General features: G+C 33.6%; 1 protein-coding gene across 1 annotated transcript; it reads right to left on the bottom strand.

The window, feature by feature from the left end:
- Window positions 1-409: 409 nt before the first annotated feature.
- Window positions 410-13,312, bottom strand: LOC131593190 (zinc finger protein BRUTUS-like). Its single transcript, XM_058865470.1, has 14 exons — window positions 12,774-13,312; window positions 10,707-10,916; window positions 8,655-8,849; window positions 7,726-8,081; window positions 7,363-7,591; window positions 6,908-7,076; window positions 5,583-6,818; window positions 5,326-5,497; window positions 4,970-5,194; window positions 4,700-4,837; window positions 1,403-1,637; window positions 1,250-1,309; window positions 947-1,018; window positions 410-791 (listed from the first exon to the last, which is right to left on the bottom strand). Exons 1-14 carry the CDS (start codon window positions 13,053-13,055, stop codon window positions 675-677), a joined length of 3,696 nt encoding a protein of 1,231 aa, XP_058721453.1. The 5' UTR covers window positions 13,056-13,312; the 3' UTR covers window positions 410-674.
- Window positions 13,313-24,585: the final 11,273 nt, after the last annotated feature.

Genomic DNA, 24,585 nt, shown 5'->3' with positions numbered 1-24,585 from the left:
TTAATGGGAGAAGTGCTTCTGTCCTGGAGTTCAACTCAGGATACTAACAAAGACTCTCAGACACATTCTTTGCATTAACCCGGATTCTACTTCCTCTTTAGAAAAGTTACTCGGGTTCGTCTAACAGAAATCACTAGATCTATAGCTGACAAATGACTACAAGGAAACCAACTTGCTCTCCTTTAAAAGAAAACTTGACTCTATTCCTCTATCATGCCAACTTGTAACAGCAGCAAGCGGAGAAACTGCCCAGTTTTTATAGGGTGTGGGTTAAATTTTAAACATTGTTTGGGTAGGGTGAGAAAAAGTCACGAAAAGTGAAGTAAATTAACAGACAAATCCCACGAAAATGATATTTGAAATTCAATTTAGCCGAAGATTTGTCCAACACTATCTAAGCTGAAAAAAATATAACATAACTAGACTAATAATGGCATAGAAGTGTGTAACATATATAGTACATCAAATAAGGATATGTACATGATAATTCCTATAAAAATTGATTAAAGCATAATAAGAAGAGAGGCTCTAAAGGAAGTGATTCACATGTAATCCGTTTGAGTTAAAACATGGACCAATAATCGGGCTCTTGGTTGGGAGAAAATTGGGATTCCTACACAAGTATTTACAAACTCTGTCTATCTCCCGTCAGAGAAAACACACAAAGAACAGCTTCAACGTGTCTCGCGCTTGATCAACCGAGTATTGTAAGAACCACAAGACCCACATTTGTGATACAACCAGTGGAAGCGTGAAGTTCCCTTTCGATCACAGTCATTGCAAAGTATGTCCTGCATGGCCGTTATAAAACTGATGTAACTCACAAAAAATATACAAATTATTTGCTGGTAGCCTAAAATGCCAGAATGCTCTCTCACAAAATCCACATTAGCTTTTGAAAGAAATGAAGTGAAAAGTAACATGCAAAAGCTGCTAAAGTATTCACCTGATAGCGGTCCCTATACTCTTCAGGAAGCTCCTCTGCAGCCAATAAGGCATCAAGCATACCAAAATAAACCTGGGTGGATAGAAAAAGAACAATATGAGAATCTCAAAATGTAAAAATGTTGCATCTAATACTTTGAGTCAACTTGAGAACTCAATTACAATTTAAAAAATAGTAGTTATATTAAACTAGTGGACTTGTTTGTTTTCTCGGTTGCAATTTGTTTCACGTCTATAAATAGTTTGTTTTATTAAGAATCATAAAGGACAATAAAGATAGAGAGGTTTAAAGAAATATTCTTACCGCCATATCTCCCAATGACTTGCTGCAGATTGGACACGTGTAGTGACTACAAGTGTAGGCCTAACATGTCATAACAAAGAGAAAGATTGAATCCACAACCAATTTCAATTTGTTTGGAAGGGGAGTGAAATTTAAAATGAGTGCAAAATTTACCTGAAAGCAAGCAGAATGCATGTAGTGGCCACAGGGCAGACCTCTGACTGTAGCACTTGACGTGAACAAGTCATCACAGCATATTGGGCAGTTCATTTCTAAACCTTTCTCCAGGCACTTATGAGATGATGTTTTAATCCCCAGGCAGCAATTGCATTTCATGCAATGAAAATAATCAATCCCTAGCCCTCGTCCAACACGGCATAAATTGCAAAATGGGCAATGGTATACATTCCTAAACAAAAATGGTGTAAAGTTAAAATTAACAATCTTCTAAAGTTGAGAGACTATAGTATGATAATCATATCTATTTCTTGATACTAATATAGAACAATAACAGTAACTTTAAATATTAGTTTTTTTTTTTGTGTGAAGTAAATATTAATTTTTTAAGCATAAATATGTACATCTTAGAATTTGGGTTGGGCCTAACTTCTTCCTACAAGGCTTGTAAGTTGAGGATTGCCCCCACGGGCCCCACTTATAAACACAACACAGACCATATCTCTAAGCAATGTGGGACTAAATTCACCCCTTGAAACCCAACACAATGGTGTTTGGAGGCGACTAGGGGTGGACCGCAATGAAGACATAAATCCCAACACATCTGAATATAGAGGCCTCAAGATTTAATTCATGCTTAAAAACAATGGGATATTAGTTAGAAAGTGAGAGGGTAAGCAATCCATTCATTTAGTTAGTCGAGAGTTAAGTTAGATAAATAGAGGAAATCACAATAGAGACATTTTTTATCGTATAGTTGCGTGGAAAAAACAAGAACCTTTGTGAAGGGTGTCCCTTGGAAAGAATTTTATTTTCCATTATTGTTTAGTTTTCAATAAAATGGTTCCAATCTTTTGATTCTATGTATCAATTTTCATTCAAATTAACTTCAAATTTATTGTATAGTTTGCTTGGAGGCTTTGGAATACTTGGTGAACATGTTGGGTAAGGTACTTTAGGAGCATGGATCACAAGTTCACAACTATCTGAGATCAAGACAAGGCTCAACGAATTCAATGAGGTATGGTGTATTAATGGTGGATGGCGATGGAGGAGGATGGAACTAGCCTCTAAGTTCTAGATGGGAGGAAGAAGAATAGAGTCCGAGTACCAAACATATCATGGGTAAGAAAGGTATAATTTCTTACTTCTAATGAAAATGATCCCTGGCGAGATCTACTAGGGTGGAGAAACTTTGAGATAGAACAAATCAGGCCTAGTGAGGAAGTGTAGTTGGTGAACACCGGTATGGAAGGTGCAACAGTACACTTGTTCAGTTTCTAGCATAAAAAGACCCTTTCGTTTAATTAGGAAGGACTGATGTCAGATTTGGTCCAATCGTTTGGATGGAGATATTTGGGAAACCTTAATGAGCAATCATCTACCTAAGGCAACATAACCTCAAATAATGTTTCAAAAAATCAACTTGGCAAGGGTTGTTGAGGAAGAGATATTGACTATGAATGAGATGGAGGATTTATAATATCAACCTTCAAGCCCTGGTTCTCATTATTGTGAAGTAGAGACCATTGCATCACAAGTGGGCATCAACCCAACAGGGCTCACCTACCCTAATTCGAGAGCAGTTTAGCATGGGTCAGTAAAGAGCACCGTGAGCCCAAACCATAATTTACACAAGGATGCATTATAGGGAATTTCCTACCATGGACTGTAATTATTATCTATTTTGCACCCAATCAACGCTTCACCCTCAAAGCCCATTGTGATGTTGAATGGGCAGCAAATCCTGGTGGCAGAGATCCACTTCTACTGCTGCCAACTTTCTTGATCCTAACTTGATCTCAGTGGTCTCAAAAGCAAACGGTAGTTGCCAGGTCTAGTAGGTGTACCCAAACTGAGTATCAAAGTCTTGCTCTAGTTTACTGCAGAACTATTGTGGATACACACCCTACTTTGAGTTAACCATCTCTCCTTAAGCTCCTCTGGTTTTGTGTGATAATCAGAGTGTTGTTGCTCTGGCCATACAACAGTTCTTCATATACGCACTAAACACCAGGAACTTAACTGTTCTATGTCAAAGAGACGGTGTTAAACAAGCAGCTAATAGTTCAACACATCCCTGGACAAAATTAAAAAGCAGATCTTCTTACCAAGCCTCTATGCCCTGCCAGGTTTTGTTTTCCAAGGGACGGGCTCAACGTATCTAAGCTCATTGCGTTCTCTCACCTACCTTGAGGTTGTGTGGGTGTATGAGAGAATAGATTTCCCGGATGTTAGTATATTCATAGTCATACAATGCCAGTTATGCTTAGCTGGCATTGGTTTGGCTATGTTCAGTTGTCACAATTAGTTAACCTTAATCCAGTCAATAAATATAGTTTGTAAATCTCTCCATTATGCAGCTTTTCAATTTAGATAATACAATTGTGAAACATCTTCTATCTAATAATAGTGCATGGGGAAAAGAAAAGTGTCTCAATCATCGTTAAGATTTTTCACTACTAATGTCATTCCATCGAGCAACAGAGGAGCTTGATAACTCCTTTCTGAGGAGTATGTAAAACGATTGGAGGAAGAGAAACAATTTCTATGGCCGACCATTTAGTTCCATGCTAAAATGCTTGGAAAAAAGTATGTGATTGGTGCATGATCTTGGCAGAAGATGAAAAAGTGATGGAGCATGGGGATTTTAAAAATTTAGAAAGGGGAAGCACAACTGAGAGATTATAAGCAGGAATTCTCGTAAAATAAGGATTCCCAATTCCCACCTTGAGATCTGATAGAAACCATAATTGAACTCATTATTCTGTAAGTCTGTAACAAACTTTTTCTTTTCTTTCAAAAGTTTGTTACAAAAGAGGACCTGGTTATTTTTATATTAACAACCAGGTAACCTGCTATAGCAAATCAGGGTATGCCAAGCTGACACCTGTCAGTCTTGGTAGTTACAAGCATAGAATAGTTATATCTAAACTGTCTGAGTGTTACTCTAATAAGGGCAAAGTGGACTTTCGTAGGGTATTGTTAGGATGTGACAATAATGACAATTGTTCTCTTAGTCAATTAGTTAGTTGCCATTTATTAGTTATCTTAGAATTTGTGTTTGCTCTAATAAATCCCAAAAGCTAAAATAGTTTTATTATTTTGAATCCTCTTATCAATTTCCCATTTTTGTTTTTCTAATATTATTGATCAACCATATGCCTATCTTTCTTTGTAGTTGTTCACTTGGAGAATACTTTCTCTCCTTAAATTGTTCATAAGTTGATAAAAGGAAGACGGTAGCAATTTTAATAACAAATTTTGAAGTATGATGTAACAAATAAAAGGTACCTTTCATCATCAAAAAATTTGCATATACTGCAATAGTACTTTGCCATTGAAAGTGCGTTACATGAAGGTGTCATACAAATAGGCCCAATTGGCTGTATATTCATGCAGCGCATACACATCATTTCTGATGTTGCTTTTCTGTAATGATCAAGCAGATGTTAGAAGAATATTAATGGGCAAACTAATACTACATATCTCCCACCATAGCATAGTCTAGGGATTATAAGTATATACTACTACAAAATATATGAAATCTCAACAGAAATCTACCTATCAATTAAGTGATCGCTCACATTGTCATGACAAAATCTGCAAGTAAATAACTTGCCACAACATGCAGCTCGAAGCTTGCAATTTCTCTTATAGTGCTCACACCCAAATACAAGTTTCCTAGGGTCCCGAAATGATGGTGAGTGTCCTTCTATTTCAACACCATTAGATGATCCTTCTTCAGATGGAGCTTTAGGTGATTTCTGCTGGGCAGCTATCCAACGACTGGAATACACAAATAGCAAATCAACAACTGGAGATTGACAACAATAGGCAAAAAAAGTCCTATCAAATAAATACATAGTTAATTATGTCCTATCAAATAAAATCAGAGAATTCTGGACACTGGAAACAACCTTGTCAAAAGATTCTGCACAAGATATGCCTTTCTCCTTGGATCAAGAGTCGAGTCACGATAAACCTTCCGAATCTCTGACTCAAGTTCAGTCTGATTCATCCGGAATATGTCTTTCCAACCTGGCTTGAACATTTGATCATTGTGGTCCAAGCATTCCTGATACTCAGAACCTGGAAAGAACAAAACACACTATAATATTAATTATCGATCGCACGAAATCCACAAAAATGAAAGAAACTATATGCAATTAGAAACCTCTGTGAGAAGTGCTACAATGTGATGTTTCTGTCTGTGTTATAGATTCCGGACTCTCTTTCCAGCATTCATTAAGCCATTCATTGAACATAGTATTCTTAGTTGCCTGCTTCCACGTATCCATCATTTTATTCTGCTCATCCTGAGTAAGTGCAGAAGTTACCCATGGTAACATTGACTGGAGAACTTCAGCACCTGTAGTTCCAATTATCCGTCCTACTATCTTATCTTGTTCTTCCACAGTGAAATGTTTCCCAAACAATGGCCACAGTTCACACTCTTCCCTGAAAATATGCTGATCCAGGGTCACTCTTATGGATTTGCACATCCCCTGAAGCTTTGTTGCAAGTTCGTTATACTTCTTGACATCATCACTATCATTTGCATCAGAAGTTCCAAAATTACTATCACCCAAATCCCCTGCCATATGGGTCAACTGCAAGGCTTCATGAAGGACAAAAAATTCAGAAAGAACGCAAGAAATATCTTCAAACAATTGTTCTTCTTGCTTATGGTCTAACATGTATGAATGGCTCACATTGTGAAGGGCCTCTTTGGATTCTAATGCTGGAAATACTATATCATCTTCTGCATTACTATGAGCTCTATATAAACCCCACAAAAGACGAAATCTTCCACTAAATTGCCTAATAACTGTCTCGTCACTGTCACTCAGCTTTCCAGATTCAACATCTAGATACTCCAAGTCTTTGCGTATAGCTTTATGGAATTTAAATATGGTATCAATTGGTCTTTCTGCAGAGCCAACATCACATGAGCTGCTCTCTGCTTCCCATATGAAAAGGCTGGAATTAAGAGAAGGAGCAGAAGAGCTGAAAGACAAAGAGCGTAAGGACTTCGTTGTCGAAACTGAACTAAGCCCCAAATTGTTACTGTTTACTCCTAAACCTGGTACACAACAAGACCGGGGACTACAGCACTGTTTCTGGATACTTTCACTCTCCAAAGTTTCAGGTACATCTCCATTGCTCAACTTCAATGCGTTTCGCTTGACTGGTCTTTTGTTGCCATCTGACTCAAGTATTACTGAGCAATGTCTGCAAGATGATGCAGAGGAACAAAAACAGGATGGCTGATCAATATCTTCTTCAATATCAGAAAGTCTTTGAGCAGGACAGCAGTCTGATGTGCCTGAAGACAGACACAGGCCTTCATTACGAGCCTTGCATGCCCAACCACTGAAGAGGGTGACTAGAGCAGAATCTGCTGTTGGAGCTGAAAAAGAATACGTTGTCAAACATAGATAAGAAACTCGGAAACACTATTTCTTAAGAAAGAAAGGGGAAAAAAATAGAAATAGGAACCTGCAAATTGCATGTTTCTCAGAAACATATTTGCTTCTTCTTCTGTTAAAGATCTTACCAACCATGGTAGGACTCTCTCAATCAATTTCAGAGGCATCATGCATAAGCTTTGATACAGAAGTTCACATTGTCTTCTAAAGCTGAAGTGCTTTCTCGCTAGTGGAAGAACCTATAGATGAGAATGATGATTATTCACAAGTTATATAGATTTAAAGGGAGATTATTTGATAATATCGTATAAAAAAACGTTCGTGCCATATTTCTCTTCCCATAGAAGTTAGTTAATCAACAAATGGATACTGCAGTTGCTTATTATTTATCAACATCTGCAAATATGACACTCGAATTTCAGCATTTTATTGATCTTCCTGTTGTAATTAATTGCATTTGCATAACATATTTACATCTTACGCTAGTCACTCAAAAAGTTCACCACATGAACAATGATGGCTCACCTGAACTTCTTCATTATGGAAATGCCTCTGTATGGTTTCCATTATATGATCAGCATGTGAGCATAACTTGGAATAAAATTCAACTTCTGAATTAGATGCTGCTCCTTCACTTAGAATACTTTCAATCAAACACCGAAAGTCATTAAATTGGCTTTCTTCTTCAGCATGCTCCTGAAAGAAAGAAAACTCTCCATCCACCGCCGGAAAAATAACCTTGTCCTCAGCAATACTGCATTCACAATACAAAACAAAAAAGAATTTCAGCAGTAAAGGTTGGTGTTTACTATAGTACAGAAATGTTTAATTGAAGAAACATATGACTTTAACAAGAAGGACATTGTTAATACAAAATTAACGCAATACCTATGAAATATGCAAACATCAGCAATGAATTGCAATCTGTCATTAAAAGCTGATATGTCAGTAAAATCTCCAGAGTGTTGTATCCTTCTGGTCTCCACTGCTATCTCACTTAGCTCTTTTTTTATTGCATTATGCCAGAGCAATATCTCATCTATAGGGTGTGTTCCGGTGGCATCAGAAACATCTAGCATAGATCCAGAATGTTTCCTTTTTCCTGTTGTTGTGGATTCGCATACACAATTGACTCTTCCAGCCTGATGGGTTAACGGGCTAGAACAACATTGAACTTGAGAATGATCTGCACTACTTTGAATTGTATTAACACTACTTCTCCCTTCCATCCAAGTGAAAACAACCTTTAATAAGCAACATTAAGCAAGAATTAGATATATTAAGATTACACTTCAACCAAACAGTAACTATAATTTTTCTATCATGTCTATTGATAAAAACTTCTGCTTATATCAATACCACTATTGGGTTGTAATTTCCTTGACTTCTTATGCTTCCTGAGGTATACTCTCCTTATCAAAGAACTGCTTTACTTCCCCACCTCTAAATATATGACCCTCTTGAGATTTTTCTTCGTCCCTTTTTTTAGGACCCCTTTCAAATTTTAATCTGTTATAATTATTTTGTTATCAACATCCCCATGATTATGTAACATCTTTTTTACAATCTATAATAAATACGGGGATAAAAACATAAACTATTTTTTCTCCAGAAGGTTAAACTTGTAGAACAATATCAATTCTCAACAAATCGATATATTCCTGTCAATTTTCTTAATTCTCGTGATTTGGTCAACGGGGTCCTAAATTAATGGAAGGGGTAGCAATATATTGAACCATCAGCTTGAACACAAAAAATGACATCATTAACTTAGAAAATGGAACAACAATGTTCTAAAGCAGCATTTGAAACCGCACCTTTTGAAGAAGCCTTTCCTCTGGCACAATCTTGATTAAGAAATCTCGTAAATCCTGAGATTCATCTGCTGATATAGATGTTGAAAGCCAGGGAAGAAATTCTGCCATCATATTCACAGGAATACTGCAAAGAAACTGCCAAACTAAGGATGCTTGTTCCTCAAGAGAGAACTTCTCAATAAGTAGAGGAAAAACCTGATATAGCCCAACAAACAAAAAATTAGATGCATCCCCGAAACAAATAAGATTATTTATCTATTTAAACTACACAGCTGTGACAAATGTTACAATGAATACTTTTGGACACCATATGAGTAAACGGATATCTGTATTGTGCAAACTTTCTTAAGGATGAAACTTGACTGACTTATCCATACCGCATATTAAACTATTTCAAAATATGTAGATCTTTATATATTAAGCGCACACTTAATATAAGCAAGGGACATTATCAAAGAAAGCTTTTATGTACAATTAACACATTGATGAATCGTAACAATATCAATGCATGCGGTGGCACAAAATTCTACTTGCAATGGAAACTATGTAAAACATTTTTTTCTAATGCATTCTTGAGTTCAATTTTAGTATTAATAAATATAATTATATAAAATACTCATTTGCCATACTGAAGTATTGACAGTTTAAAAATTAGAAACAAGAAATAGGATTTCCCATTTAGCAACCACATAATTTGATCTTTGAAATACTTGTTTAGCATGGAAACTTACAAATGTGAAAACAATAGCAATGTTAGATTACTTATTAATACTACATCGATGGTCTAATAATATGAATATGCTGATGTGAGTGGCACCCTAACACCTGGAGGACCAAAGTCAGTTAATGCAGCTATTGCTTCCATTTGGAAGGCTATTTGATATGAGAACCCCCGTCTCCCACGGCAATATTCAAACTTAATGCAAGGAAAATCTAAACAAATGAGTTATCTTTTTAGGCCACGTGGCAGAACATATGAATGCTGAGGATTAGTTTTCCAAGATGATGAAACATAAGGGGAAAATAGGAGAAAATGAATTCTTATCATAAGGTTTAAGTATCCTAGAAATTATTGGATCTCTCGTGATAAATTTTGAAAATAAGTTATTTCAGATAAGAGCCAAAGGATGTGAAAATGTAAAGTGGACAAAACAAAATCAAGGGATATAAACCAATGAAACATGATTTTATATTTTTTAATCTTATAACTATAATCTTCAACAGCTATACCTAGTTAAAATTTTAACAGCATCTCAATATTCCAACCTTCAGGGATGCGATTTTTCTTGTTGACTTAGGAATAAACAATAGGGAAGCAAGAACAAAGTGCTTTGAAGATTTCATATATTAGGTATTCATAACCGAAAAACAATAAATACCATCTCATATTCTCATGTACATTAATAAAGCAATTTACAATCTAGTTAAAAATAATAATCTTTACATAAAACCTGGACGAACTTAAATGATTGTTGTAGGTTTTACACTTGATTACTCTTGCTGAATCACCAAATGAAACCTAGACTGTTGCGCTAAAAGAAATATTGTCTACAAGAACATTTAACTCACCAATTAAACAAAGCACAAATACATAAGATACAACAACAAAAATGTGATATGACTATATAGTAATAGTTTTAACACATTAGCCTGCTAAAGCTGTGATATAATAGTTAATAATAGCAGGGTTTTTTCTTAATAGAGAGGTCCCTTTATCCTCCAAACTCCTTGTAATTATCTTATCTTTATCTTGTTTTTAATCAATAATAATAATAGTGATAGCAGAATTTTAGCTTGAAAGAAAAAAAACATGAAGCATTGTGTTGGAGTAACTGTATAATCTCCCTCTTTATTACTTTTCTATATTTAGTCTTTTTTTTAATATAATAATATTCTCCTAAAATTAAGAAGATCATGAAGTTGTAATCTCCCTATTTATACCAGCTATTGCTGCAAAATAAAATATAACAGTATTCCCTATTTTCTAATATATTGCTGGGTATTTTCTAATATAGTGCAATACTAGATAAGAGCTGATAAATAACCTTGTACCTGTTCCTCTTCCTTTGCCAAGTGTTGACTAACTGATGTCTGTAAGGCTCCTGTGCAAGATGCTAACTCTCTGGGAAAACTTTCGTCATTCTTGACAGAAGAATTTAACAGCTCAAATAGATGATCAAAAAGATTGCTTTCACCCTTGTGCTCAAGAGAATAAGTTTTTGCAACATTCTTCACACGTCTATCTAGAGCGGGAAAAATCACCTACATTCCATAATACATTTCTCTCATAACATTTGAAACAAAGCAGAAGAGATAAAGATTGATAAAAGCCAAATTAATTCAACAATGCTTTGTTAAAAGACTGAAAAATCAACATGCAAAGCATATAGCTTTATCATTGTAAAAAAAAGAAATAAATAAACTCTATCAAGAAATTTATCCAAAATTCAAGACAAAACAAATCAAACCAAAATGGAAGATCTAATAATTTAAATTAGAAAATAAAGTACTTCCAAAAAAAATGTAACAAAGAACTGTCTGTCAAAGAAAGATCATTTCATATAGATTGGGAAAAACTGAAACTAGTTTATGTTCCACAAACTGTTTGCTAACTACATCAACTTCTTATAAAAGCTCAATTTAGTAATGAATTAGCACTAGATTACCATTACTATTTGCATTAATCCGGTCTTTCTCCTTTTTCAAACACATATCTTTTAATCAGTATTACAGTAGCATATATAGCAACAAACATGTGAACAATCCTGCAATAGCACAATTCTAGGAAGTTTCTGCAAAATACTTTGCATACAATATCTATATCGGCAGTCTTTCCATTGGGTTAATACTTAAAATATTAGAAGGAATCATATCTGAATTTTATATCGATTTTTCTTATCAACTGAGAAAACCAAACACTATCTACTTGAACTATAAATACCACTGTGACGAGAGAAGGATAACTATTATTTCAATTCAATTTTAAAGTATGTCTTAGCACCTGAAATTAGCTTCTTCCTCGTAGCTAAAGTGTTGTATATATATTACAGTTTTCCTTTTTACAGTGTCTTTCTATGAATACTAACAACAACAACTAAATTTTATCTCACTATCTAAGGCAGGCTCATGGATCAACTTCTATCATAATGTTCTATCTAGGATCATGTTTCTCTCCAAATCATTATTCTCGAGATCTTTCTTAATAATTTCTCTTATAGTTTTTATAACTCTTCCTCTATCTCTATCTCTTTGACTCCTCTGGGATCTACTCTCCTTACAACATAATCCACATGTCTTCTCTCTTCATGCTCAAACCAGGGAAGTCTATTTTCCACCCTCTTTTCTACTATAAGTGTTACCCCCAACACTCTCTAATATTGTCATTTTGAATCTTATCTTGTCTAGTCTTACCATACATCTAATGCAACATCTTCATTTATGCTACACTGACTTTATTCTCGTGTTGATTCTTAACCGCCCAACATTCTACCTCGTACAACATCGCATGTCTTATCGCAGTCCGATAAAAATTTTCATCAATTTGAGTGGTACCTTTGTGTCACATAAAACCTCTGAAACCTTCCTCCATTTCAGCCACTCTACTTGAATTCGATAGTTTACAACCCTCTCTATCTTGAAGAATGATGTGGTCACCAACACAGTCACCTCTAGGTTAGAAACGTTTCTCGTTTGCTGAACTTACATTCCATATTCTTCCTCTTACTTTTGTCTTACTTTTACTTTTGTGTAGGCAAAATTCATGCATTTCTAAAGCTAATCTTCAATTTCAAACTCCAAAATTAAAAATTAAAGTAAGAGGAAGAATAGTAACAGAAGATTAAATTAAATAAGAATAACAAAGATGCATAGCAAGAAAATCAATTAGTTCAGTAGATGCTATAAACATTCAGACCTAAAGTTAGAAGGGAAAAAGGAAAAGAAAAGATATAAAGAATAAAGAAACAAAAGCATTATTCCATTTCTTCAATGAAAATACAGTCAACTAACAAAATCTTCAGTTTCTACACGATTTCTCTCGCCAACGAAAATATGATGAATATACGGTACAAAAAAGAAGAAACTAGAATATAAAATAAAAAGGTGAACCAAGATTTGCACCTCATCTTCAGCATTGGAGTGGTGTCTGTAAATGGAACTGAGAAAACGGTAACGCTCGATTAGCGGCTGAATATCAGAGCGATTACCGGTAGCAAATGCCATGGCTAATCGGTGCAAAACGTCAAGCTCATTCCGAATCGCTTTATGAAAGAACAAGAAAATCAAAATCGGCGAGTCGAGTTTGGAGCACTTCAAACCGCCATTAAGCGCCGAAGAGGAATCGACTTTGTTCGCGGAGTTCGTTAGAACCGCCACTCCTCCGCCGTCTAACGGCGTCGCCATCTGTGCGTTAAGATATTTTGGTATTTGTTTCCTTTTTCATGAGTTTTATCACGTGTTCATTTCGTTTCTCTCTCTCTCTATACGGTGGCAATGGCAGTTTCGGCAAGAAATAGTTGGAGAGAGAAAGTCTCTTCTTCTTCTCTCTTTCTCTCTCTAAGTCGTTTTGGTGATAAGCGGGTGGAGATGAAGGAAGGAAAAGATGGATTTGTTTGGTTTTGGTTACGACGATAAGAGAGAGACCCTACTAGAAGCGGGAGTGCGAGGGAGGGACAAATTTATATATAAAAGGCCCCATTGCCACGTGGGATCATCATGTCTTTTGGTGATTTAAATTAATGATCATAGAATAATAGGAGCATCAAAGTTAATGCACATTATGGATTTTAATACTAGTATCATCACTTATTGTGAAAATATTTTAAATGATTAGTTTATCATAATTAATGAATTGTTGTCGTTATGAAAAATTTTGGAGATGTTGAAAGGTTTTGTAACTCATAGTATGAACATTAGTTATGGAAATGTAGTCGATTCCAACTTCCAAAATAATGTATAAAAATTTAAACTACATATAATAGGATGTAAATTAATATCTATGGGACAGATAATATGATATTTGTGTTTGTTTCGTTAGATAAATATGATATTCATATCCGCTCTTTATTCATGCGGATATTCGCTAAACGGGTAATCTGCAGATTTTAAGGTATTCGTAGATATTTATAGATAGGGTCATGCTAACATGTGCTCTAAGGGCACATGTTAAGGATACTATAATTAGAAAAGGTTAAATATAATTAAATGCAATAAAGTCATATTTAAAATTTCAATACATTGAATGCACAAGTTCCAAGAAAAATTTCTATAAATATCTCATTAACTTGTGCCCGCACATGTTAGCTTTTCCCTTATAGATATCCATGAATAACACTATTTTTCTAAAATTATGTTTTGAAAAAAATATTTTTAGTTTCTTTTAAAGACACAAGAAATTATTATCACATAATATTCTACAAATCTCTCTTATTTTAACAACAAAATTTAATCAAATTAATTTCCTTCATTTTAACCAACGTATAATATCTCATACATTTCATTTCTTAACAACAACAAAAAAAAGTATATTGTGATTGTGAGTTATGGTAGAAAAGCAGACGACAGAGTAGCAGAAAGGATGACATTGATTTGACGGAAAAAGAGCGATATTGGTTGGTTGGAATGTGGAATTGTTGAAGTGAAGTATAGAGCGTAGAAAAGGCATAAATATGAAATGGCCAATAAAATTTGTATAGAATATAAAAGTTTTCTTCAAAGAATATATATATATATATATATATATATATATATATATATATATATATATATATATATATATATATATATATATATATATATCCATACCTGCGAATACAGGTAACATTAAACTTGTATTCATATCCATTAATCTATGCGTATTAAATATATATTTATTTTATTCGTGAATATCTATTAAACTACCCGCCTCGTACCCGTTGGATTTAATCCACATATCTGTGGGTATGGATATTTTTGTCATCCCTATATATCAAACACATTTCTCATTTAAATAACATATCTAAACTACCTATTACATAACCAAATGCTTAATTTCCACAAAGGTATATAGAAATCAAAAAAGTATAGAAAATAAAAAACTTACAAAATGTGAATTTATTTTGATGTTGAGTGAGCTATTTGAACGATTAAATATTGATGACAGAGGCTTTGAAGTCAGTTAATTAAGTATGAGAGAATGTGAGTTGAAAGATCTTGAAACTTCAGAGGTTTTGAGAGTTTTGAGAGTTGTGTTTTGATAAGTGAGAAATTAAAAGGGTTTGACGCGTATTTGATTAAAATAGCGTTCGAGGATATATCTTTGTGAATTACACGGAGAAGCATTTCCATAATTGTTTTCGGCGTAGCCTTAGGGCTTGATTCAGGAACAAACATGTTTAGGGTGCGTCCGAAGATATATTTTTTAAGTTTAATAATTGTTTTGATTTTTCATTAGAGTGGAAACTTAAACAATTCCCTTCAAAATCAATATTATAATTAATGACATGTAGAGTAAGAAACCACTTTCTCCTAATCCTCCTGAATTATAAGGGAACAAATAATTAATTTATATAAAAATGTTAAAGTTTTTTTATAGGTTATTGGTTATGGAAAAAATGAAATAAAATATAACTTTTAAAAAAATAATTATTTAAAAGTATTTTATAAGTTATTCATGTTCGCGGATGATTTATTGTTGTTTGGAGAGGCCACGAAAATTCAAATGTAGTGTGTGGCGAATATTTTGTATAGATTCTGTGCTGTTTCGGGACAGCAGGTGAGTAGGGATAAAACTAACATTCTTTTTTCATCCAACACAGCTAGAATGATACGGGATAAACTTATTCGGATCTCGGGTTATCGAGAAATAAATTCCCCAGGAAGATATCTTGGGATTCCATTGACGGGGAAGGCTCCACGAAAAAAGGATTTCGAGTATATTATTAATCAGTTGAATGTCAAGCTTACGTAATGGAAAGCTAATCATCTGTCTTTTAATGGCCATGTTACACTTGCTAAGAGTGTGTTGGAAGCTGTACTGATTTACCCGATGGTGACTAGCATAATTCCTAAAAGTTGCATAGATGTAATTCATCATATGCAACACAAATTTATTCAGGGTGACAGTGATCAACAGAGGAGATATCATGCGGTTGAGCAGGACACCATTGCACACCCTCATAAATGCGAAGGTTGGGACTTAAAAGACTTCGGGAAATGAATGAGACTTGCATTCTGAAGATTGGTAGACAATTGCAAGTGGGATCTAATGAGTTTTGGTTTAATGTCCTTCGGGTCAATTGTTGCAAGCCAAGGCTACGGATTCACACTTATGGAAGTCGTTGACAAAGTTGTGGCATATTCTGTAGGAGCATAGCTGGTGGAATATAGGTGACAGCAACAATATAGATTTCATCACGGATGCTTGGATAACTAAAGGCATGTGGTTGAAAGATTATAATCTTCAAGTTCCTCATCATCTGCAGAAGGTGAAGCTGGCGGAGATGGTAAACACCGTCGGGAAGTGGAATTGGCCAGAACATACGAATTGGATGCCGATAGAAATCATTACTCGTATAGCCGCGTTGATGCCACCGACGGCGGTAAACAGTGTAGATATGTTGCTATGAAACGACAACAACCATGGTAAGTTTTCTATCTTTTCCATGTATCATAAATTATGTAATATAGGCAGTCAGGAGCATGATGACGTGTGACATCGTATTTGGAAGCTGCAAGTTCCTGAGCGTATACGAGCTTTCATTTGGTTAATTAAACATGAAAGATTATTAACAAATGATAAGTTGTCAAAATGGGGTTGGGCACGGGGTGGTGTGAGCATTGCGGGAATTGTCTGGAGACGATTTTACATGTACTGCGTGAGTGTAAACTTATCAAACCCTTATGGGTTCATGTAGACCATCGTATCCATAGACACAGTTTTTTATGTATAATCTGCAGGATTGGATTGCGGTAAATATTCATGGAAATCATTGAACCCAGTTGCAAACAAAGTGGAGTAAATTACGGGCAACCGGGTGTCATACATCTTGGAAGGGGCGAAATAAAGAGAAATCGAAGCCGTGCCTTTGACACTTTATTCTTCAAGGCTCCAATAAGCATGAATACCTATAAAAACAAAGGAAAAACTATCAAATGGTATAAAAGTATATGAAAATACAACTATTCACAAAGTATACGTATTTATACACAAAACGGGGAATTATTCAAACGGTATTAACAAAAGTATCGATAAGTGCCACTATTTACATACACAAAATAAGTACATTTTGGCACTTATCAAACTCTCCCCAACCTGAAACTTTGTTTGTCCTCAAACAATGTCAAATAAATCAAAGAATCAAAAGTAATAAACCAAAGAATTGTGAATCAACAAGTTTAGAAAAACCAAAAACAAATGTATGGCTCAATACAAAAATGTATAAACAAAGTAAATACTTACCACTATCTTACAACGACAACATGTAAACGAAACGAATCCTAAGTACAAAAATCACGCAAAACATTCTAAAACAATACATGCTATCTCATGAATCACACCTAGCAAAAATTTCATCAATGGATGAAGAACACTCAAAGGTGAAGGACTTCTAACACTCATCCAACAATCTTGCAAACAAAAGATTAAATTATGCATTCATCCAAAAATCACATTGAAGATACAAAAGCAAGAATCACAAGGACTTTTCAAGGTTGTAATGTGGCTTGGTTAACAAACAAGGGATATGTCCTAAGGCTAATCGAAACAAAAACTTGCCTAAACCTAAGGGAGTGATCAATCCACCAAAGTCCTAAGCAACAAAATCTCGATTAAACTTCTTCCTTATCCACATGTTTCTCAAACCAATCACAATACTTATTAGCACAATTATTTGCTTCTCTTTTCTTTTGTTTTTGAAAACTTTCACTTTTTTTTTTCTTTTCACCTTTTTTCTTCTTTTTTTTTTTCAACCTCATAGCAACAACCACGTAAGTAGCAACCATTTCTCTCCCCAACTTGAATTCAACCACACCATCATATGAATACTCCCTACTTTCTAAGGCAAGGTAAAAATTCATACCAAAAGTCATGGTTGAGGGTTCAAGAAAACAAAGAATTAATCATCCATGCAAAAATGAGAACTAAACACTCAAAGATAAGCATTTAGCAAAAACAACATGGACATTGACAAAAAGCTCAAAAGGGTTAACAAATGATCACACACTCACAAGGTGAATTAACTATTTGGTTTTGGTAGTTGTGCTCAAAATGAAACAAAATGCCTTGATCCTTTTCATGCTTTCATAAAATAAACATAAACAAAAGATTAAGCATAATAAAATCCAGTTAAAACAAAGATTGTGGCCTCCAGCATATATGAACAATGGAAAGCTTCCTCACATTTATGGTTTGGGAACTAAAGTGATTCAATCAGCAAGCAAGTAATGCAAAAGAATGAATTGTATGGTAATTGTACAAATGAAAAGTTTCCTAAACATGTTATGCTATAGAAAGCGATAAATGAGTACCTTGAATGATACGACTTCAAAAACAATATCCTACCATACATCCGCAAGTTGAAACACTCAAGCTTTGGAAAATCACCTCAAAAATCTTCGAATCACCGAACAAAATTCGAGTACAAACAACCAATAAAAGAATTAGAAAAACAAAACCAATATATACTACTAATTAGCCTTGGTGAAAGTGGGAAAAATGAGTGAACCAGGTGGAATGGGAACCCCACTGGTACAGAGCAGAAAAATAAAATTCTAGTATGCTCGCTTAGCAAGCTCTGCTCCGCTTAGCGGGCATAGCAGAAACCAGAAAAATCAGAACAGGATCTGTTGTTCCAATCACTCACCACTTCACCTAAATACCTTATAAATAGAAATATAAACAATATTTACAACTGTTGGGGTGCCTCCCAACAAGCGCTTGTTTTACGTCGTTAGCTCGACGCCTTTATTGTTTCGGTGTTTGGAAAGTAGACTCCTCTCGTCATGCCATGGTAACGTCTCACCGCACAAGTCTAAAGAAAGTTTCCTAACCAACCACTCAACAAATGTTACTGGTACAAATATATACAATGATTAAACGAACATAAAAGAAAACACAAGTATACAAATATGTACATGAACAAACACATATATACAAACATGAAACACTTATAACTATTAACATACACAAAGAGAAAGTTGGTGAATGTTGGATGCATGAGTTGAAAAGTGAAGATTTGTAAGTAAAGAGCTAATCCGAGATCAACATGTTTCACCAACATTCACCAACATAAGTATACTTGTATGTAACATATACAAGTAAAACTATATGGTGGACATAAACAAGTAAACATGTACAAGTAAGTATATATACAAGTGAAACTATACAATATATACAAAGCTCAAAACCACGAAAACTATTGCGATGCAATCACAACCATCCCCGGCAACGGCGCCATTTTGTTGAATGCAGTATAGGGCCAGCAACAAAAAAAAAAGATTTGGAAATATTGATCCGGGAATTATCGTCCCATTCAACAGTTTCTACAGTTTCGAACTTGGGTTTGAATGAGCAAAAAGTAAACAAAGATATAGACAGGAAAAGAATAAACACATTCTTAGAAGAGAAATAACTTATCAGGAATGTAAATATATTCACTCTTCACAAACACACACTTACCAACCCGTTATACTCAACATACGATACTCATCCATGTTATCACGTATCTCTCACATAAGCGTCCATCTCTGGAGCACAAACGAGATCATCTCACAACTAAGGTTATCTCTAACGCGAAGTCACGAGAACATCCGTATTCTCGCGTCGGCGATCTCTCGCGCGCCGCTCAAACACAAAAGCATTAAGAACAGATACCCACAGTGAATGTTAGCTCTAAATCTATCTCTAAAGTTCAGAAACTAACAGATAATCATCCTAGATAAGGATTCAAGAAGTTTATCTCTAAAGCACCCCAAATCCCCAGCATAGAGCAAAAATCCAGGATAACATCAACACAGATTTGTAAAGCAAGTTAAATATAACATTATAATCGGTAAATATACATAAGATTCAAGTAAATATACAAACAAACCCAACCAAAGAGAAATACACAAAGAAGAAGAGAAATGAACCGAAGATCTCCCGGTTTGTCAGCTCCGTTCCACGCTCAATCCACCCCCGATCATCCTTATGCAACCTCCGAAGTTGTTTTCTAAGCCAATTTTACTCTAAGAATGAAGTTGATGGTGTTGGGACTCAAAAATACCCAAACCATAACCTAAAAATGTGATTTTTGCCCCTTTTAACGAGCTGCTGTCTTAGCAGGTCCGCTCAGCGGACCCCCTCCGCTTAGCGGAGTCTGCTAAAAATCAAAATATATAATCCAGGTGTATTTTTACATAAAATTGAATCTCATTAAACAATCAAATAATTTGCACCAAATTAAATTGTTTTTCAATCTAAACAATCAATTACTAAATGAGAAGCCACAACATTCATACACATATCCATCAACAACTGCACCAATAGACTCCCATTATTAATCCAGCCAACAACATCAACATTAATAATTGCATAACACAGGTTTCAAGAAGAGTAAAAATTGGAGGTTTTCGTATGTGATTGATCAAAATAAAATTGTGCTTATTCTCAACTAAACTCCAAATATTATACACATTTCAAATGATCTTTCAATTCTAAGAACCCTCAAATTAGTAAAGCTCTACTCAATTCCCCTAATTTATATCTTTTCTCAATGTTTCAACAAATATATCATAAAAATGATGTTTTAACATTTATGAAACTAACTAAAATATTTTTTATAATCAAAATTTTTAACTTCAGATATATATAAATATAAAGATTTAAACCTTAATTAAAATTAAAAATAATATGCAATCAATACATAATTTTTCAGTTATCTATCTAAGACATCCATGAATATGACACAACTTAAAAAGTATTGAATATGGAAACCAAGAGTGTGTTTGGATAAAGCATTAAGGGAAAGTAATTTTTTTGAGGAAATTTAAAATGATTTGATCAAAATCTATTGTTTGGATACAAAAATGAAGAATTGTTAAAATGATATGAGTAGAAATTTATGGAGTATTTCATCTAAGTTAAATTTAATCATTTTTAAATGACACCAAAAACTAAAGAATTTGAAATTCCTCTCATGTTCCATAGAATGTATTTGTTATTATTATTTCTTCAAATTTTACAAATTGGTCCTCATATTTTCCAAAATTATAAAATTAACCCCAAATTTTTTTATAAAATTGCAAATTGGTCCTTAATAATTTTAAAAATTTACAGTTTGATCCTTCACATTTTTAAAAATTGCAAATTAGTCCCTACTTTTTCATTTTTTAATTTGGTCCAAAAAATTTAAATTTTATAAAAAATGACTCCAAAAATCTAACAATGAATTCTCTTAATACTTCATCCAAACAAAATAATTTAAAAATAAATGGATTTGAATTGAATCATTTGAATTACTTTAAATTTTATATTGCTTTAAAATTTCTAATTATCTCATCCTAACACACTCTAACTTAATTTCAAATCATATTATTTGCACCCTTTTCATATCATTCTAACCATTTGCCATTGTTTATGGGACAATAATAATTTTATTAATATTCCATTCATGATTATTTCTTTTTGTATATGTAGTAGGAATTAATTGTTAGCTTAGTATGCCTCCTTCCTATTGTGTGTATATATATACACACACCATACAAAAATAATATTTCACAAGATATTCACTCATTATTTCATATAAGAACTCCCTTATTCCCATATCAATCCTAGTACAACTGAAATTTTTTCATGTCAATATGCACTTCTATTTCATTTTACTTTTGATAAAATGAAAAAGAAAGGTAACTATCACCTTTTAGACATGCATGTGTTAGACACAACTATGACACACATTTTTCCATTAAATATTGACCTGTCTTTTTACTAATGGATCCACTTATAAGGTTTATGTTTCGACTTTTTAGTCTTGTTCTCTTACTTTAGTTGAAGATTCCTTATCCATTCATTCAATAATCAATCAAAAATTGTGTAACTTTACTGTTACATACATTAATAGATTATAGATATACTTTTTAGGCCATTTTCATCCAAGTTCCCTCCCCCACTATTAAACTTTAGACCATTGTTAATAGTAAAATACTTTAGTTTAGACTTTAATTAGACCCACTAAATTACTAATATATAGTATTAGAGATAACCAAAGATGTAATGTTATTGGTTACTCCACTAAAAGGAGAAAAATATATTGCAACTTATGAAATTCTGAGCGTGCATTTGCATGCCTTGTATCATGATCAATCTACAAACTCTATTTGGGAAGAAATGAAGACTTAATAAGTTGCATTTCTAGAATTATAATCAATTGAATTAGTTTAGTAATGACTAGAATTTCATTATTTAAAATCAATAAATAAGAAGTCGCAAATTCAAATATGTATATTTGTATTAAGTTTCGTAGCATCGACATTTATGGAAGAAAAAAAATTGTGTTTGTGTCGATGTCCGAAATCAACACTGACATTTGTGATTACGTTTAATTTATTCATATTTTAATTTATTTTTAATGTCGACATATCAATATCAGTGTCGTATTTTTTACATCAGTATTTCATAGATAATAAGTAAGATGTCGTAAATTCGAACTTGCGATTATGGAATCAAATGTTTTCGCAACTACCCATTGAGATTGATTAACTAGTGTAATGTGATTTAACATCCACTTATGTGATCCAAAGTGAGGCCATGTCACATAATTTCACCAAGTACAAATAATTAATAAGTTTGGTCAGCTTGAATATGGCCGAAATGTCTTTTAGGGCAACACAACTTAGGTGCTTTAGCGTGCAAAGATAGATTTCATTTGGTATCAACAAATCTTTAATGGTGAAAAGGGTTAGAAAGAAAGTGTGGAAAAAAACAAGCTCTAAGTGCTTGGCTATCAAATCTCCAAATGTAATGGTGGTCAAATCATTACTTAAATAAGTTACTCACTAATTGACTTTACATGATAAAGGAGAAAGAAAGATAGAAGAAAATAACTTCTTTCGGTGGTCTGCAATTTCTCATTATTTGGTTGAGCTTATGATTCATTATGGCTTTCTTCTACTTATTCTCAATCAAACACCACCGGAATCTAATTAACGGGCACAACCAGCTGCAATGTTATTTTTTTAAGGGTTAAATGCAATTTCCCCCGTCATTAGGGCGTGTTTCAGAATTGCCCCCTGAATAATTTTTTTAAAAATCACACCTTTATAAAAATGAAAACCCAATTTCACCACATCCTTTTACTACCAGTGCTGACTGGACATTTGACTATTGGATGACTTTTTCACTTATTTTAGTGTATACTTGGAAGTCTCAACTCTTCTCAAAGAGAGATTAGGGTGCTTTTTACACCGTATATATAGATGCATCTCATTTAGTGCTGCACAGTAGCCAAGGCAAGAAAAAAACTATTAAAAAATTGATGAGTATATACTAATTGTTCAAATATACGGTGTAAGTGTACAATCCAGTGTACTAATTTACACGTTTTTCTTACACCTATAGCACTACACCGTATGAAAGAGCAAGGAAAAATGCTTTTTGCACAGAAATAAAAAGAAATAAAATTATTAAAAAAATAAAATTGATAAGTATTATGTATAATTATACGGTGTAGTGTTAAAATGTGGTGTATGGATATCTTTTCCCTTATATTAATTTAGATGTCCACTGAACTTGAGTCTTTAGACCATCTCCAATGGTAGTTCCTTCTAATAAGTTCTCCACCTAGACATGCCACATCATAGTACCATTGCATTGCAATGCAACTATGAAAAAATTGTGGTACCCAATCAAATTTGTTTATGAGGTAAAGTTGTGGGCCCAATAATAACTTTTTAGAATTATACAATTAAAATAAAAATTATAAAAATTATTTTAAGATGATGTGGCGAGTGGGACCCATAAAGAACTCAAAAATGGGTTGCACCATTGGAGATGCTCTTATGTACATTTTCGCACCCTAACATTCATGAATTTTATGGGTTGCTATGAATAAGACCTGAATTTAATGTGTTCCTATGAATAATAAGTCACCAAGATCGACAGATTGTGACACCACATTAAATTTTTATATTGGACATACTCCCTCCGTTTTTTATTATAAGTCGTTTTGAAAAAAATATTTGTATTTAAATATAAGTCGCTTTACAATTCCAATGAGTAATTAATGCTACTTTTCCTATTATATCCTTAAATATTTATTATTCTCTCTCATTTCAATTATATAAATTTATCTTCCACATGTCATTAATGAAGGATAATTTTGTAAAAACCTTCATAATTTCTCATTTTCATACAACAATTATTATTTTTCTTAAACTGTGTGAAAAGTCTAAAATGATTTATAATAAAAAACGGAGGGAGTAATTTATATTTATAAAACCAACTTGTAAGAGATATCCCTTTATATGTAATTTCTAAAACTCTAATCAGATCTTATCTTTAATCTATTTGAAACTTGACTTTTCTGATATTATTCAACACTTATCAGATACTATGTTGACAACAACAGGGACAATATAATTTATTTTTGGTAAGCATAATGGTTTATTTATTTTATAAGCATGATTTAGGCATATTACAGTATGGCCCCATAAAATGAGCCCAATAAGAAAACCTAGTAAAATCACTTAAGTCTTACTCAGAAACTGTCATTAATTTCTCTATCTCTCAACAGACTCTCTTAACAGGTTTACAGCATAAACACCTAGAGCATTAACCCACCCTCAACAATTCAGATGCATTCGACATTTTGACCTTAATGAGATACAGGTAAAAAGAGGCATGTATCCACCAGTTTTCTCCAAACAAAACATATACCGAGACCATGAGAATTTCAAGAAGCATGACTAAAATGTAATG

This window comes from Vicia villosa, linkage group LG3 (assembly GCF_029867415.1).
Source record: "Vicia villosa cultivar HV-30 ecotype Madison, WI linkage group LG3, Vvil1.0, whole genome shotgun sequence".
NCBI classification, from domain to species: domain Eukaryota; kingdom Viridiplantae; phylum Streptophyta; class Magnoliopsida; order Fabales; family Fabaceae; genus Vicia; species Vicia villosa.
Note: the sequence above shows the minus strand (reverse complement) of the source record. Positions and strands in the feature narration are given on the sequence as shown.

What these genes read in the sequence shown, in the direction of transcription:
- LOC131593190 (XM_058865470.1), bottom strand. Translation starts at nt 13,055, where the DNA reads ATGGCGACGCCGTTAGACGGCGGAGGAGTGGCGGTTCTAACGAACTCC. An exon ending in TGGCAAAGGAAGAGGAACAG is followed by an intron (nt 8,850 to 10,706) that starts GTACAAGGTTAT and finishes GGGCTATATCAG; the next exon opens with GTTTTTCCTCTACTTATTGA. An exon ending in GATGTTTGCATATTTCATAG is followed by an intron (nt 7,592 to 7,725) that starts GTATTGCGTTAA and finishes TTGTGAATGCAG; the next exon opens with TATTGCTGAGGACAAGGTTA.